Source organism: Thermobia domestica, chromosome 6 (genome assembly GCF_964235325.1).
Source record: "Thermobia domestica chromosome 6, izTheDome1.hap1.1, whole genome shotgun sequence".
Lineage (NCBI taxonomy): Eukaryota > Metazoa > Arthropoda > Insecta > Zygentoma > Lepismatidae > Thermobia > Thermobia domestica.
In genome coordinates, this window is record NC_137459.1 from 23,720,490 (window position 1) to 23,737,334 (window position 16,845).

General features: G+C 35.0%; 1 protein-coding gene across 1 annotated transcript; it reads right to left on the reverse strand.

Annotated features, from left to right (window-relative positions):
• Window positions 1-7,553: 7,553 nt before the first annotated feature.
• Window positions 7,554-8,330, reverse strand: LOC145687140 (uncharacterized). Its single transcript, XM_081760600.1, has one exon. It carries the CDS (start codon window positions 8,328-8,330, stop codon window positions 7,554-7,556), a length of 777 nt encoding a protein of 258 aa, XP_081616726.1.
• Window positions 8,331-16,845: the final 8,515 nt, after the last annotated feature.

Sequence of the window (16,845 nt, forward strand, 5' to 3'; positions counted from 1 at the left end):
ACCAGACAGAATATAAATATTTGTTCATTTTAAAACTAATGAATGTACGCCTCTATCTAGCATAAGGGAAGTTAACCCAAGCTGAGGAAAATAATGTTAAGAGCTAAAACGTTCAGAGGTTTGTAATTTTGGGAATAGTTTTATTCTGACGTCAAACAAACTACAACTGCATCTTAATTACTTAATTATGCCGATATATGAAATTCTCTGGATGGAATAAACAATTATAATTTCCTTGTCAGACTCAATTTATCAGATAGTAGTAAATTCTTTTAGTATACTATTTAACACTACCTCGCTGTGATGGTTGGTTCCAAATCTGATTCTTTCTTTATTTCAACATGTCGAGTGTTGATTCTCATTCTACTTAACTCAAACAGAACTTCGACTGATACATCTGTTTAACGCTTTTTCCACTGTCTTTTGATGTATTCTTTACTAATTTCTGTCGTCTAATTTCTGTCGCCACTGACCTTATACCAACGTTGTCTTCCATTTATACCAACCTCAAACCCCACTACAATGTTCACCAATCGTATTTAAACGTGAAAATGAAAGAAACAGGGCTGTTCAAAATGTTTCTTCCCGAATCCGGGTTACACTTTGGTTCAGCATAACGAATCTTGGTTCTAACTCGACTCACCTGTAACAGCACTTGGACGGATTGAACTACTTTACGCATTTATCCTTGCCTTTCGGTTTCTTTTCTCCTAATTTCTGTTGCCAGATCATCTTTTTTATCTTAAACAAACGTTGTCGTCTTGGTTTTACCAAACTGAAACTCATCCCTGGCACCGAAGTCACAGCTACTTCGTGCTCAAGCAATAATCCCTCCAGAATATATGAAAATGGTCATATGTCTGTAAAACCCTCATCATAATGTTCACCAAACTTATTAAAATATGAGAAAGGAAAATCGAGATAACACAAGCGATTGCTTCCAAATCTGAGTTCTTTTTTTATTTAAAGATATCAAATCTTGGTCTAACTCCATTCACCTTCAATAGTACTTCGATGGACTAAATTCCTTTAAGCTATTATCATTGTATTTTGTTCTCTTCTATTCTTATTTCTATGGTTTGATAATCTTTGTTTTAAATCATCGTTGTCTTCTGGTCTCTATCAAACTAACTGACGAGGAGAAAAGTACTAGATTTGTTGGTGAACATACTAGAACACTAAAATATTATAAAAGATACTAGAAGACGACATATCAATGTTCACCGGATTTATTTGAATGTGAGAATCGGAAAGCAGACTAACTCAGATGTTTGCTTTCGGTCCCTTCTCTCCTAATTTCTGTCTTCTGATCCTCTTTGATCTTAAACAAACGCTGTCTTCTGGGTTTTACCAAACTAAAACCTCATAACAGGCACCTAATGGACTAAGCCACAGTTGCTTCGTGCTCAAGCACTAATCCTTCCAGAATGTATGAAAATGGTCATATGCCTTACTAACCCCATCATAGTGTTCACGAAACTTATTAAAACGTATGCGAGGTAACGCAAGCGGTTGCTCCTCAATCTCAGTTAACTCCACTCACCTCCGACAGTACTTTGATGGACTGAAGTACTTCATGCTATTATCATTGTTTCTTGGTCTCCTTCAATTCTTATTTCTATGGACTGATCCTGTTTGTTTTCAAACTATCGTTGTCTTTTGGTCTCTATCAAACTAATACGACATATCAGTGCTCACGCTTTACTTGAATGTGAGAAACAGAAAGCAGACTTTTTCACATGGTTGCTTTCCAACCTGGGTTAATTTCTACTTAAATATATCGAATCATGGTTAACTCGGCTCACCTGTGACAGCATTTGGACTGACTGAACTACCTTCCGCATTTATCCACGTGTTTTGGTTTCTTCTCACCTAATTTCTATCGTCTGGTCCTCTTTTATCGTAAACAAACTTTGTTTTCCGTTCTCTTCCAAACTAAAATCCCAGTACAATGTTCACGAAACCTATTTAAACGTGAGAAAGAAAATAACGAGGACGTTCAAAATGTTTTTCCCCATCATGGTTCTACTTTACTTCAGCATAGCGAATCTTGATTCAAAAACGCCTCAACTCCAACAGCACTTTGAGTAGCAGAACTATTTTCGGCTTTTAACGTTGTCTTTCGATCTCTTCTCTCCTAATTTCTGTCGTCTGATCCTCTTTGACCCTGTCTTCTGGTTTATATCAAAATAAAACCTAATCATCAGCACCCCATGCCCAAAGCCACTGCTGCTTCGTAATCAAGCACTAATCTCTCCAGACTATATGAAAATGGTCATATGTCTTTAAAACCCAATCATAATGGTTACAAAACTTATTTAAACTTGAAAAAGAAAAAAGCGAGCTAACGAAAGCGGTTCCTTCTCAATCTCGGTTATTTTTTACTTAAAGATATCAAATCGTCGTTCTAACTCCAATCATCTCCAAGAGCACTTTGAGTGGCAAACTACTTTTGGCTTTTATCGTTGTCTTCCGGTGTCTTATTTCCTTATTTCTTTGGTCTGATCATTGATCTTAAACCAACGTTATATATCAGTTTTTGCCAAACTGAAACTCGATCACAATGTTCACTAAACCTATTTATATGTGAGTAACGAGGCGGTTCAGAACGTTCCTTCTCAATCAGAGTTCTACTTTACCTCAGCACAACCAATCTTGCTTCTAACTCGACTCGCCTCCATCACCACTTCAGACCGACGGACGCGCCCACCACTTCCACCATCTCTTATAAAACGATAACTGATTACGTTACTAATATCTGTTCACTGTTAGTTAATTCATTGTTGCTGTTAAAGTATTACCTGAATCTCGTGCGTGAGGCATACAGTTTTATGTAGGACACCCCGTATTTTACTTCAGCATAATGAATCTTCGTTCTAACTCGACACACCTCCAACAGCACTTCGAGTGGCCGAGCTACTTTCCGCTTCTATCGTAGTCTTTCGGTCCCTTCTCTCCTAATTTCTTTCGTCTGATCGTCTTAAGTCTTAAACCAACGTTGTCTCCCAGTTTTTACGAACCTGAAACTCCATCAGAATATTCAAGGAATCTGCTTAAACATGGAAAAGTAGAGACAAGTCGGTTCAGATTGTCTCTAATCTGGGTTCCTTTTTACTTCACCGTACCGAATCTTGGTTCTAAATCGACTTGCCTCTATGATTACCATTTCCAGTAATAATACTACTTCCTGACTTTTATCGTTGTCTTCCGCTTTTTATAAACTTAAAACCTCAGTTGCTGATGCAAACTCTTGCTTTTCGATCTTTTTTTTTTTTTTTTTTTTTTTTACTTAAACATATTGGGCCTTATGCAGAGTCGTTTTGACCTATGATTAATTTCATACTAAAGGTCTGATTATTGCAGGAAACATATGTTACTGGAACTCTTTACTATGGCACTAATCACACGTCAGAACAACTCTGCTTAAGGCTCATTGGATCTTAGTTTAAATTCGACCCACCTCAAACAGCAAGTGGTTGACTGAACAATTTTGATTTTATCCTTGTATTTTTGTTCTTCTCTTAATTTGTATGGTATGATCATCTTCGTTCTTTAGCCACCGGTGTATTCAGGAGTTTATCAAACTTATATAGTCTAACAATGTTCACGGAAGCTATTTAAGCGTGTGATAGTAAAATAAGTTGGCTGAGATGGTTGTTTGCCAATATGAATTCCTTTTTAGTTAAAGAGATCGAATCTTGAGCCTAACTCGACTCACCTCCAACACAATTTTGAGCGACTGGACTACTTTATGTTTCTATCCTTGACTTTCGTTCTCTGTTCTCCTGATTTCTATCGTTTGATTCTGTTTGATCTTAAACAAACGATGGCTTCCGATATTTACCAAAGTAAAACATCATCACAACCACCTCATGAGCTAAGCCACAGCTGCTTTGTGATTAAGAGCTAATCCCTCACGAATATATGAAAATGGTCATATATCTCTGGGTTGTACTGAAACACACAAATTTCGTCTTTAGTAATAATAATAATAATAATAATAATAATAATAATAATAATAATAATAATAATAATAATAATAATAATAATAATAATTTATTTGTACCTTACACCCAAAGGCAATTACAAAGTACAAAGGTTATACATCATTATCGAAGGATATGCAACCCAACTCCAAATATGGAACTAACATTGGTAACACGAAATAGTACTAGGATAGGAATCTTTTTTCTCTTTACATATGCTGTACAAAAATATTCTACAATTTATCATTTAGTAACTGAAAACACTTTTGCTTAAAGGTCTTAAATTCATGCTGAAATAAATCCAATCCCATAGACTCAATTTTGTTACCTGCATCACATAATTTAAACATTGGTGAATTCCTGTTCACATTTATTCTGTTTTCAGGCATATAAAAAACCTGTCTACCTCTCAGATTTTGCCGAGGACAATAAAAAGGTAATCTACTTAATAAGAATGCGTTATCTTCCTTGTTATCGATTAATTTTTTAAGATATAGTACTCGCTGTATAAATCTCCTATTTTCAAGTGACAATAATTTGAATTTTTTTAAAAGTTCATCATAAGGAATATAACGAGTTTGAATACCATATATTTTATACGCAGTATATCTCAATAACTTATTCTGAACTTTCTCTATTTGCTGTTTTCTACACTGATAAAATGGATCCCAAACAATAGATGCATATTCTAGTTTGGATCGAACAAATGCATTATACAACGATAAAATAGTCCCTTGATTTTTAAGATAACGACTTGACCTCTTAATAAAACCCAGCATTTTAAAAACTTGGTTAGTTATTATATTTATATGATGTTTAAATTTCAAATTAATATCAAACCAAACACCTAAATCTCTTATAATTTCCTTTCTTTCTAACGTCTGATTCCCAATAGTATATTCAAATATTGTGCGTGCTTTATTAAGAGTAAAAGCCATTACATAACATTTTGAAATATTCAACTGAAATTTATTTCTCCTACACCACTCATTAAGCCTATCAACATCCGTCTGTAATTTAATACAATCACTTTCCGTGCGGATTTCTTTGTATAATTTGGTATCATCTGCAAATATTAAGCATGAACTATATTGAAACATATTGGGTAGATCATTTATCATAATAAGGAAGAGTAAAGGACCCAAATTTGATCCTTGAGGTACCCCAGAATGCACTTTGAATTCCTTAGATTTAATATTATTAAAAATAACATATTGAATTCTTTCATTCAAATATGAATGAAACAATTTGACCAGTTCTTGCGATATACCAAATGTTCTCAGTTTACTAAGAAGTACCCCATGATTAACCAAATCAAAAGCACGTTTAAAATCTGTATATACTACATCTACTTGAGACCTTTTATTAAAAGAATCATTAATTACTTGATTTATAGTCAGCAAATTTGAAATAGTTGATCTATTGCGTCTGAATCCATATTGAGAATCCGATAAATTCGTAGATACATGATTAAACATATGTTTATAAATGATTGCTTCGAATATTTTAGCAGGAGATGATATTAGATTTATTGGTCTGTGATCTTGTATTAATCTTACCGGATTAACCTTAGGAACCGGGCAAACCGCTGATATTTTAAATTTCGCAGGAAATTTACATTGAGTCAAAGACAAGTTAAACAAATAAGTCAATGGTTTAATAAAATATTCTTTACAACCCTTGAAAATATAGGACGGTATACTATCATGGCCAAACGATCTTTTACTTTTCATTTTGTCTATTGCTTCTCCAACTTCAGCTTCGCGGATCTTGTCTAAAATCTCAATATCTACACTTGAAGGAATTTCAATAGAACATATTTCATGTAGATCTATATTAGATGGTTCACAACTATAAACAGATTGAAAGTGTGTAGCAAAAGCTTCACATTTTAACTTAGTATCAATAATTTTTTCGTCGTTATATTCAAGGACAGATTGATTCATATTAACTTTTGAGCATCTTCTATTATTTATGTAATTCCAAAACTCCTTAGGTTCATTAGCAATATTCGCTTCTACCTGATAATTATAATTTTGAAAAGCTAATTCAATGCTACACTTAATTTGTTTCCTAATATCTACAAAGTGCATGTAATCAGAATAACGCTTAGATTTTTTAAATTTACGTCTAATGCGATCTTTCTTCTTTAAATTTTTTATTATTTCAACAGTGAACCAAGGCGGATAGGAACGTTTACTCTTAACCTTTTTTGGTGCGCATTCATCAAGTACCTTGTATAATTCAGAATAAAAAATAATTAACACCTTCATCTACATCATTAATTACGTACAAGGAATCCCAATTTTTTTCTTTAAGAAGCTGATACAGCTTCAAAAAATCACATTTGTTAAAATTATAAACTGCGTCACCAAGTTCGTTATAGGTTTTAGAGTGTTTTAGAAATTGAATACTAATACTCAAACACGGGTGATGTCTATCTTCTTGGACAAAGCAAACGTCTGATTTGGCAACTTCAATATTAGGTATGTTAGTTAATACTACATCTAAAATTCTATTGTTTACGTTTCTAGCAGTGTTTAATTGCGAAAAATTCGAGAAGCTCAATTTGTGTAAAACATTAGTTTCTAAATTAGACAAAGTTACGAAATAATTACCATTCATATATTCTGTTAAGAGCCCAAGATTGAGATCACCGATAATGAGAACATTATGGGACAATGATAGTTCTTTGAATCTTTCAATATTTCTAAAAAAATCTAAATAATACTCTTCTTTGCTATAGGGAGGGAAATATATTACACAAACGTATATAAAAGTTGAATTAGATAACTCAATTCTGACCCACAAATCTTCATAGTTCGGTAATTCAAATTCATTTAATCTCTCTGAAGTATAATTATTGTTAACAGCTAAGAGCACACCACCCCCATCACGCATTCCGCAACGTTCCAGATCTCTATCCTTCCTAAAAACTTGATACTTGTTATCAAACAGTTCAGTACTAAATATTTCAGCTTGTAACCATGACTCAGTAATAGCCACACAGTCAAAATCATACATAGTTGAGCTCAGATAAAAATTATTAACTTTTGTTTTTAAACCGTTAACATTTTGGTAGAATATATCAAATGTGCTATTAACTACTGACATACTACTAGAATAGTTTTTAGTATCAATAAATACATAGTGTTGTGGACTATTTTTGAACAAGTACTCTTCTTACACGACAGAATAGTAAATATTTTCCCATAATGCTATATACGTTCATTAAAAAATACTATGTACCACTCATCATACTTAAATAGATTTAAATAGTATAATATCATTAAAAATATTGAAATTACTAATCTGCTTATTATTCTAAACATTACACCTTTCAATTCACTCCACATAATATATTTAATTAAATATGTATATTTAACACACTCTTTAGACATAATTTTCGTTTACTTACTATCATCATCCAAGTATATTACTCAATTAATGGGCAAAGTGCTGTCTCCTTCATTGATGGAATTAGGGAAACCTGGCAAATCATCTTCAGTTTTTATAATCATTACCGGACTACTTTCATTTTTTCTAATTAAGATTTGGCCACTAGAACTAACCCAACCAAAATTTGTGGTGAGTATTTCTCGCAGCGTTTCTTGCCTTCCAAAAAAGTTGCCTATTTCTAGGGGACAAATTTACATTCACAAAAATTTTTTGATCATCACTTCCAGGAACTAAGTTATTGCTAACCAACCCTGTATTTCTTTTACTTAACCACCTATCCCTTACCGATCGTGTCTTGAACTGCACAATTATTGCTTTTCTCTTGCTTTTATTAGTACCATTTGGAATTCGGTGTACTACATCTACATCTTGTTCTTCGCAATTTAATCGCAATTTTCCTGCCATGTCAATTACAATTTCTTTCAAATTCTCACCAACACACTCTTGGATTCCATGAATTTCTATGTTTTTGCTACTCCCGTATTGGTTAAGATCATTCAATTCTATAGCCTGTTGTTTTAGTTGAGTTTTCAACTCTACATTTTCCGCTTTTAATTTCGTGATTTCTTTATCCCGTCTGACGTTCTCCCTAATCTCTACTTCAAACTTTTTAAGTAACTCATCATATTGATTGGACATGAATTGGACACTTGATGTTAGTTGAGCAATCTGAACACACAACGCTTCAAGCTTTGTCCCTATATCTGTAATACTAATAGGATTACCAATCGTGTTACAAGTACTAGAATCATTAACACCCGTTAAAGCTACAATACTCGTGGATTTTGCTTCAGTTCTCATAGAATTTTCACTCACATAACAACGTTTACACTCATTACAAATCCATTCTCTTATATTACCTGTTTGTTTCATATCAATATACATTTCCACCGAAATATTATAGCATGATATGTGAAACAATTTATTACAAGTCTTATTTGAGCATTGTAATGCATCATCATAGCGACTAATTTTCGAATTGCAGCTCGTACAGGATGACATTATAGCTATATTTAAAGCAGAACTCATGATTCAAAATTGCGGACAATGAACGTAGTGAATGACTTGACTTCCAGGAACTGGCACCCTACTTACTTTGAGCGCGACCGTAAATGGTAAATTTCCTCGGCCATTTACTGACGATTTACCACTGGAACGTATTGAGCGTGATAAGGAATTATTTGTTAGTGGCTTCCTTACAATGAATCGTCTGATGTACTTCCGCTTTCAGTATAAACAATAAACCAGATCAACATATCAACCACGAAAGTAATTTGGCGCAATCAGATCTCGCCCTCAGCTCTGAAGGAAGTGGGTAGTTTGTCTCCACCACATTGTTGTCTCCACCACATTGTAGTCACCACATTGTTCCAAAAGTTAGGGTTCTCTTGATCGTGCAACACACGTTTTATGCTTTTACACTTCTGTCAAAACTTTCGGAACGAGTTTAGCACATATTTTACTCATCTGCTAAACATCGACAATAATTATGTGCACAGTCATTTAATCAATTCCTCGTTACATGAGAGAAACCCGTGTTACATGAGCATGTTTACAGGCGGTATTGGAAAGTATACAATAGCAACGCTGATCATTAACCTTCTTACGTCCCTCGGGTCCATTTTGACCCAAAGCGATTTTTCAACTTGATTATCTCGGACACTATGTGAGCTGCGATCATGATACTTCGTGACTTTTAGTTATTTTACCAAATATGTGTTTTGTAAAAATTTCAATTCAAAACTCCATCCTGTTACGTCACAGTAGAAAAACTAACACATAAGTTCCTCGGGTCCATTTAGACCCATTAGTTCAATGAATATTTAAGTGACTAAAACATTATTATTGAATGGATTTCTGATGATAACACCTCCACAAAGCAATGCAAGAATTATTATTATTATTATTATTATTATTATTATTATTATTATTATTATTATTATTATTATTATTATTGCACTGTCCGAAAAATAATTTAGTTTTGTACTGGCAAAATTGTTTAGTTTTTTTTTTCAGATACCTTGTACTGGTAACATTGTTTAGGTTCATTTTGGATTAATTTTTATTCGTAGTATTGTTTGTTTCCTCGTTGTGCAGTAATTACAGTCTATTTTGGTGTCTAAAATGACTGATTTGACACCAGAAGAATTCAAAATGTTCTTACTTTTTCTGACGATGAAGAAGTGACATCTGAAACGGAGGATCAATTATCAGTGCAGGATTCTTTGTCTTCGTCTTCCCTGTCTGATGAAAATTCTTCGGAAAGCTCTGATTGAAAACTACATCAAGACTTCCCTCGTGGCTAAGCGGTTAGCGTACGCGCCTTTGGCGTGGGACACCCGAGTTCGATTCCTGGCAAGAGCTTATGTGGTTCGAATTCCACGCTAATCAGTAGGTCCACGTCTCATATAGCCTCGCTGCTGAAAGGGACGCTAAACTAAAATCAACTCAATTGAAAACTACATCAAAAAACAAAAACAAAAATGTGCTAAGAACAAGTGCAACCCAAGAAATAGTAGATCACTCCGTGGAGAGACACAAGAGGAGTGTGTTCATCAAACGACGAGTAGCCCTGATGTTCCGAGGAAAAGAGGTGAAAAGGAACAGACAACAAATGTACGATCAAATACAGTTTGTGAAACAAATTTATCTGTAAAAGACATTCCAATCAGATTTGTGAGCAATGTCAAAAGCAGTAAAATGGGTGTTCACATATTTCAAGTAGCATAAAAGAAAACAATCACTTACGTGGACTTTGTTCTCAGAGGTTTTCAATTGAAAGTTAACACTAATGCATGACCTAAGCAAACCAAAAGTAACCTAAATAAAAAATCCTTGCAGCAGAACATTGTAAGTCAAAACGTATTATATATATATATATATATATATATATATATATATATATATATATATATATATATATATGTGTGTGTGTGTGTGTGTGTGTGTGTGTGTGTGCGTGTGTGTGAGTGTGTGTGTGTGTGTGTGTGTGTGTGTGTGTGCTGTTTTAGTATTCTAGATGCAAGGGCATCTCTGGCATGTTAAATTTCGGTGAATAATAAAACAATTGCAGAATTATTTCTAAATATTTGAGGACGACAGGAAATTTTTTATCATGTATTTAAAAAATATAGAGAGCCGAGGACATCCCTTCCACCAGTGACGCTTGTCTATATTTGGCCCATCTTTTGTTATATTTGACACAAGCCAGTCACAACGCTATTGTATATACAAATGTAGTGTAAACTACAAATTGAAACATAAAAAAATGAACGGGTCCATTTTGACCCAGAGGAACTTATGTGTATGCAGAAATCGAGGGACGTACAAGGGTTAATAACACTTGTAAACACTTGAGTGAAACACAAACAGCTATTGGGGTAGGCAGTTGGTCGTAAAGGTGCTGAATGCTCTTGTGTGAAATAGTACGTCACTCTCGTTGTAGATCTAGATGGTCGATGTGTAGCCTGACTGGCTGTCGTCAGGCGCCGTCCGGAAATACTCCACAGTATTTGATATGGTTAGTCCTGGACACCTGGTGAGCCAAGGTAGAAAGTATAAACACGTAGAACAAGTTGGATATAGCCATGCGGCACAGAAACACGTGTTATCCTACTAGAACATTGGCTCTTGCAAAGCGTCCAGATAAGTTCAAGATTTGCGTCTGTACATCAAATGGAAACACGCGCTTGATTTTCCTGTTCGCGTGAACGTCTACAATCACCCACACTATCATTGCTATGCTCAAGGCAAAAACGATTATAACGACTGGTATCCATCAGCATACTAATACACCTACATAATATATTGCTGGAACAAACATCACTAACAACACATAATTAAAAGTGCACGGGATAAGACGTGGTTCATTATTTCATCCGACTTTTGTAGACATCTTTCAAAATCCCTATCTTCTGCTGAAGAATTCTGTAATGAAGGATCCTGTTCTCCTTATGAATGAATCATGTTTCTTCCTTGGTCTCAGCGTATCAGTCATACCTGGGAATAGCTCACATAATTTAAAGTATTGAACTATTGCCTCTTTAATATAGAATCATTCTCTTTACATGCTGAGAATAATAACATGTAATACGAGGTAAAGACTGAATGCTATTATGAGTGATTTGTCCAGTACTCGAGCTGAAAGTATTGAGAGAATACGTACTGAACATAAAGGTCTTTCAGTCTGCTGCTCATGCTACTGTCATGCTAGTGGTACTGGTTTCTTTACGGACATCACGTCAGCATGAACAATAGAGTGTTTATTTTTACTGGAATAACCTTTAACATTACTTTGCCAGAAGTAATAGGCCGTAATGTGCTTTTTCTGTTCACGCCAAATCTAGGTATCCCGAAATTCATTGCTCGGTTTTTCCTTTTATCCACCCAGTTAGTGTCACCACACATGATACACAACATCCGTGATGTGCGCATGATTTATCTTAATCATCCAGGTGACAACCAAAGTGTGCTCTGTATGCTGTCCGTATTTGTTATGAAATGTTTCCTCTGTGATTTTTTGTAAACTTACCAGAAACGTAACGGAAGCAGTTTATCACTTACAAAGCTTACGGTTTTGTGCTGCAGTCATTCTGTTAAGTCTTCAGTGTATTTTTATCAAGACCCCAAAAAACAGAACAACTCGCAAATGCTTGCTTGTCACTCGTAAATACTCTAGCCGACTAACAGGCATCTCACACATATTATTCTTCGATTACGCAGTGTTGACAGCAATTATAATGCAAATTTTCGTCTGTCGAATCGGAGTGCCGAAATTGACGTCATGCATTAGTAGAAATTAATACATAGGGTAATATTTTTAGTTACTGATTTGGATTCAGCGTATCAAAGTTAGTAAAGAACACATATTACCATTCCAGTTACAAAACGACTGTCACATAATGTAATTCATGACTTGGGACGACATAGTTTCCTTCATCCTTTCTACGAAGAAAACTAAAAGCTGACTTTGATATAGTCAGTTAAGTCGAGCAAACAATGTGTCTACAGCACATATCGACAAGTTCCAAAGGATTGCACTATGCTTCAATTCTTCATTTTATTAACGACTAGTATGTTTGGTTTCTCTGAATATGAACTGTATATCATACTTTTGTAAGCTGCAGTACATCTTGTGCTAGGCGCTCAAACGTTATATTAAAAGTACTTCCTGTTTCTTTAAACATATCTGTAACTTTTGGGTGCTGCTGACTTAGCTGGTTATCGTTGGCACAAAATTCCTAAGACTCTGTGCACTCGTGTTACTGATTTCAACTCCAGAAACATAATATATTCAGATCTTTCTTTTGGGGAAAAGGTATACTCCTGTCCAAAATTATTGTCGCATATCTATAACTGTCTTCATCATTACTTTTATCATCATTATTAGATTTTATTTTCTGCGTTCCGAATTGCTAAACAAATTTAAATTTGCATCGTAATTTGTAACTTTTGTATCGCATTTTTGAAAGTACAGGAAACTATTATTATTATTATTATTATTTATTACTTTTTATGTGTATAGGAAGTAACAAACAATAATAATAATGAAAAGCAAAAACGCGAAAAAGCAGTGTCAGTTGTATTTTTCTTCAAAGTAGCAACTTTGTCTTAGAGGCCGTCTAAGCTGGTAGCTGGTTTCGAATCCATCCATATCGAGTTTTTTGTTAAGTGCTATTTTCAAAGGAAAGCACGAGGACATAGCATAAAGATCATTTCCAAATCAGTGCCATGTAGCATAAACGTCATTTCCAGAAAATTGCCATGTAGCATAAACATCATTTTCAGACCGATACCGTATGACAACTAGATGAGTTGTTTACAAACTCCTTACAAGAGCTTAAAACAAATATGAAAAAAAAGAAAGGCAGAAAATAAGGTATTACGTAAGTTCCGGGATTTTCCCAGTGGTCTTGCCTCTCGAAATCTCATTAAAGTTCATTATTTCCAAATGCAATATTATGTCAATGTACACAAGATACCTTTCCCGTCATTCCTATGACCGGTCTGCAGTAATATGTTGTGTAGTGTACAGTTCACGGTCCAGTGTTCATTATCTTCAGTAGGGCTGCTCTCCTATTCACGTTGAGCTCGAGTTTAATCGGGCTCGGCCTCACAGTCTTCAACTAGAATTGCACTCACCAGCCATTTTGGAGCTTGCGCTCACTAATTTCATTCAGGTATATGCATACTAGGGCTCGGGCTTACTTCATTCAGTGGGACTTGGGCTCACTACCATCAATGGTGCTAGTTTTCGATAACATCAGTACCACTTGCATTTATTTGGGCTCAGGTTCATTACCCTTAGCGGAGGTCAAGCTCACTATTCTCAATGAAGCTTGAGTTTATTCTTGAGGTGTTATCCTTCATTGAAACTTGCGCTCACGTATTCCGTTCGAGCAAGTTCTCACTTGTACTCGAGCTTACTACCCCTCAGTGGAGCCCGTGCTCACTAATCTCAATTGTATTCGCGCTCGAGCTCATTACCCTTGTTGAGGTTCCGTCTCGCTAGATATCATGCTCAGTAATTCTATTTGTCCTCGTGCTCGCTGACTACAAATGGGCTCGAGCTTTGGCTACTTTCCTAAACTGGACTCGGGCTCATAACTCTAAACGGGGCTCGTGCTCACTATTCTTAGCGGGGCTTGCACTCATTTGGGCTCACGCTCAATTTTGTTCGGGTTTGCGATCATTTACCTTCAATGGAGCTCGAGTTCATTACTTTCCGTGGGACTCACTTAAAACCGTATTTACTAATTTGTTTTCGCGCTCGCTCAGACTCGGGCTCCCTGACCTCAAATGGGCTCGTGCTTTGGCTCATTTCTCTCAACTACACTTGAGTTCACTTCACTCACTTGGATTTGTTCTTACTTGAAGTCGCACACAATAATTACCCTTATTAGGTAGTTATTTGAGAACGAAACTTAGCCGTAATTTCTTCAAACATATTCATCATATTAATTTCGAAGATACATAATTTCATTGTATGTTAAACAGTTTGATTAGACTGTTTAGATAAATACAAATTCTTTCACTTATCAATTTTATATACTAAGAATGTTCGCATATTTTGAGGTTGAGACTACTCCACATTTTCTATATCCACATTTAGTAGTCTAGTTCTAATTGTTACGTTTCTTTTTCTTCATCAATTTAATGACTCAGGTAAAGAGCACCGTTGGCCAGTCACTCTAACCTTTACCAACACAGAAGTCTAATTTCACAGCTATGCATTTTTATTTGCAAACCCAAAGTCAAACTTACAAGTCGTCGTCTGCTATGGTACCAGATCTGCAGAGAAGTGAAAGAATCGCCAAAATAGCTGTAGAGTTTATTGTTTTGATAATGGTTGCAAAACTAAGCTATCACATGGCTTGTACTCTCTTCTAACTAATGCTTACAATGTTTTCCTAGTTTTTCAATGAACCGCGGAAACAAGCTGTCGGATTTTCTATATAAGACCATTATGATGATTCTATTTCCTACTTTTTCATTTTCAATTACTACAGGCTCAAAAAATTGTTGATCCTTAACATGGATTATGTAGTTGTTACCTTTATAATTTAGTTCGTTGTTTGCGAACATAAAAACACCGCCACATTTACTAACAATCCTGAAAAATGCTCCTACACATTTCTAACTTGTAGAAGTGTGTACTTTATTAATTCTTCTCTCTGCCAATGTTCAGTAATACACATTATATCTATGTTTTTCAGCTAGATGTCATTCTTGATTATTACCTCAAGTTCTTCGACTTTGTTTCTACTTGATTGTATTTTCTATTGTAGAGCCTACTTTTAATTCAATTAAGATATACTTAGCCAATTGATGGAATACTCTTTCCAAAGAGTTGTCTTTAATTAATTCATTAGGTGGTACAGTCACTGTCTCCTTGATGCGCTGATTATTATCTAATCTGGATATTTTTTTTTTCATTTTCTATCTAAGGAAAGTTATTATCTCTCCATCGCATAAAAATGTCATTCCTGTGTTTTCTGCCAATCGTCTTTGTCTATTGGTCACACCAAGACTACTACTTGTAATACAATCTGACATTGGACTAGTCTTTTTCTTTTGTGGCGTCTTGCATGGTGACATAAGGAGGATACTATCTACATTTGTTTCACTCTGTTCGAAATAAGTGATTTTTGGACTTTCTTAATGTTCCTGTTCATTCTTACGATTAACAGAGGCTCTCAGGGATTTTATACTTACATAAGATGTATCCGTGCTTGTACTGTTTAGGCGTCTTGTTTTTTTTTTTTTTTTTTTTTTGTTTGTTTGTTTGTACGTAGATAATCCATTATTATATTTTGCAAGGTATATTGGAGTACACTTCAAATTGCACTAGAAGGGCATTAGTGGCTTTCCTTTTTAGATAGCTAAGGTAATGTTCGAAACTATTCCTACAGCTAACACACTTAACAATAATTTTGAATACGTGCTACAAAACATTAAGTCTTGCTACAACATTTTACTGTTTTCAACACAACATGCACTAATGTGAAGTTGGAAAGAAGGAATAGACGCTATGCAATCCTTGTGCGCAGTTCTAAGAGAGGAACCATTGAGCTGTCTTTGGAGAGATATAACATTAATGTAATGCGTATAGAGTTCTTTAACTGTCATGCCTTCAACTAGATCATCCAATAATAAAACGTAGCTGATATGGAGTATATTGCAACTCACGTACTAGTAGGGATAAGATCAATGTTATGCTAATGCAATCATAAAAACATTAGCATGATTGAGAAATATTTATTTATGTACAGCTTTTAGTTCAAACATATTATTCCGAGTAATTATATCAATGTTGCGAGAGCATATGAACATAAATATTTCACTATACCTAGGTAGCTATGTCCCACACGACGTTTATTTGAAATCCAACCCTTGGCATTGCTTCTTGGCTTGGCTGTATTCAATGATAATATTCAACAGAATTTAGTAGGAGGATCAATTTTTCATCATCTGTGACGATCTCACACCAATCTGAAGTTATCTTTCGGCCCGTTGTAGTATGAGCAGGCACATTCCAGTCAAGTAGGTTATGGCACATAGTGATTTGGGATTATACTATATGCATTATTAATTGACCTGTAACTAAACATGGATTTCGCTTCGAGTCTCGCGTCAGCTCGTATGAGATCCTTATACCACTTTCGGATTGTGTGAATTCGGACTTTCGGATTCCGCACATTATATTTCCGGCTTTTCTGTTTAAGGACTTTCATCCAATATTGATTACAAATTATAAAAACAGTCATTTGAACGACCTCTATGTTCAACCATTTCATTCTCACTGTAAAGGAAGGACAAGCGCATTGGTGCTTTCTCCATTACAACTGTCTTGCGCTCTATGCTATACTAATTCACGATTACGATTGGCGTTTTCACGTAA

What these genes read in the sequence shown, in the direction of transcription:
- LOC145687140 (XM_081760600.1), bottom strand. Translation starts at nt 8,330, where the DNA reads ATGTATATTGATATGAAACAAACAGGTAATATAAGAGAATGGATTTGT.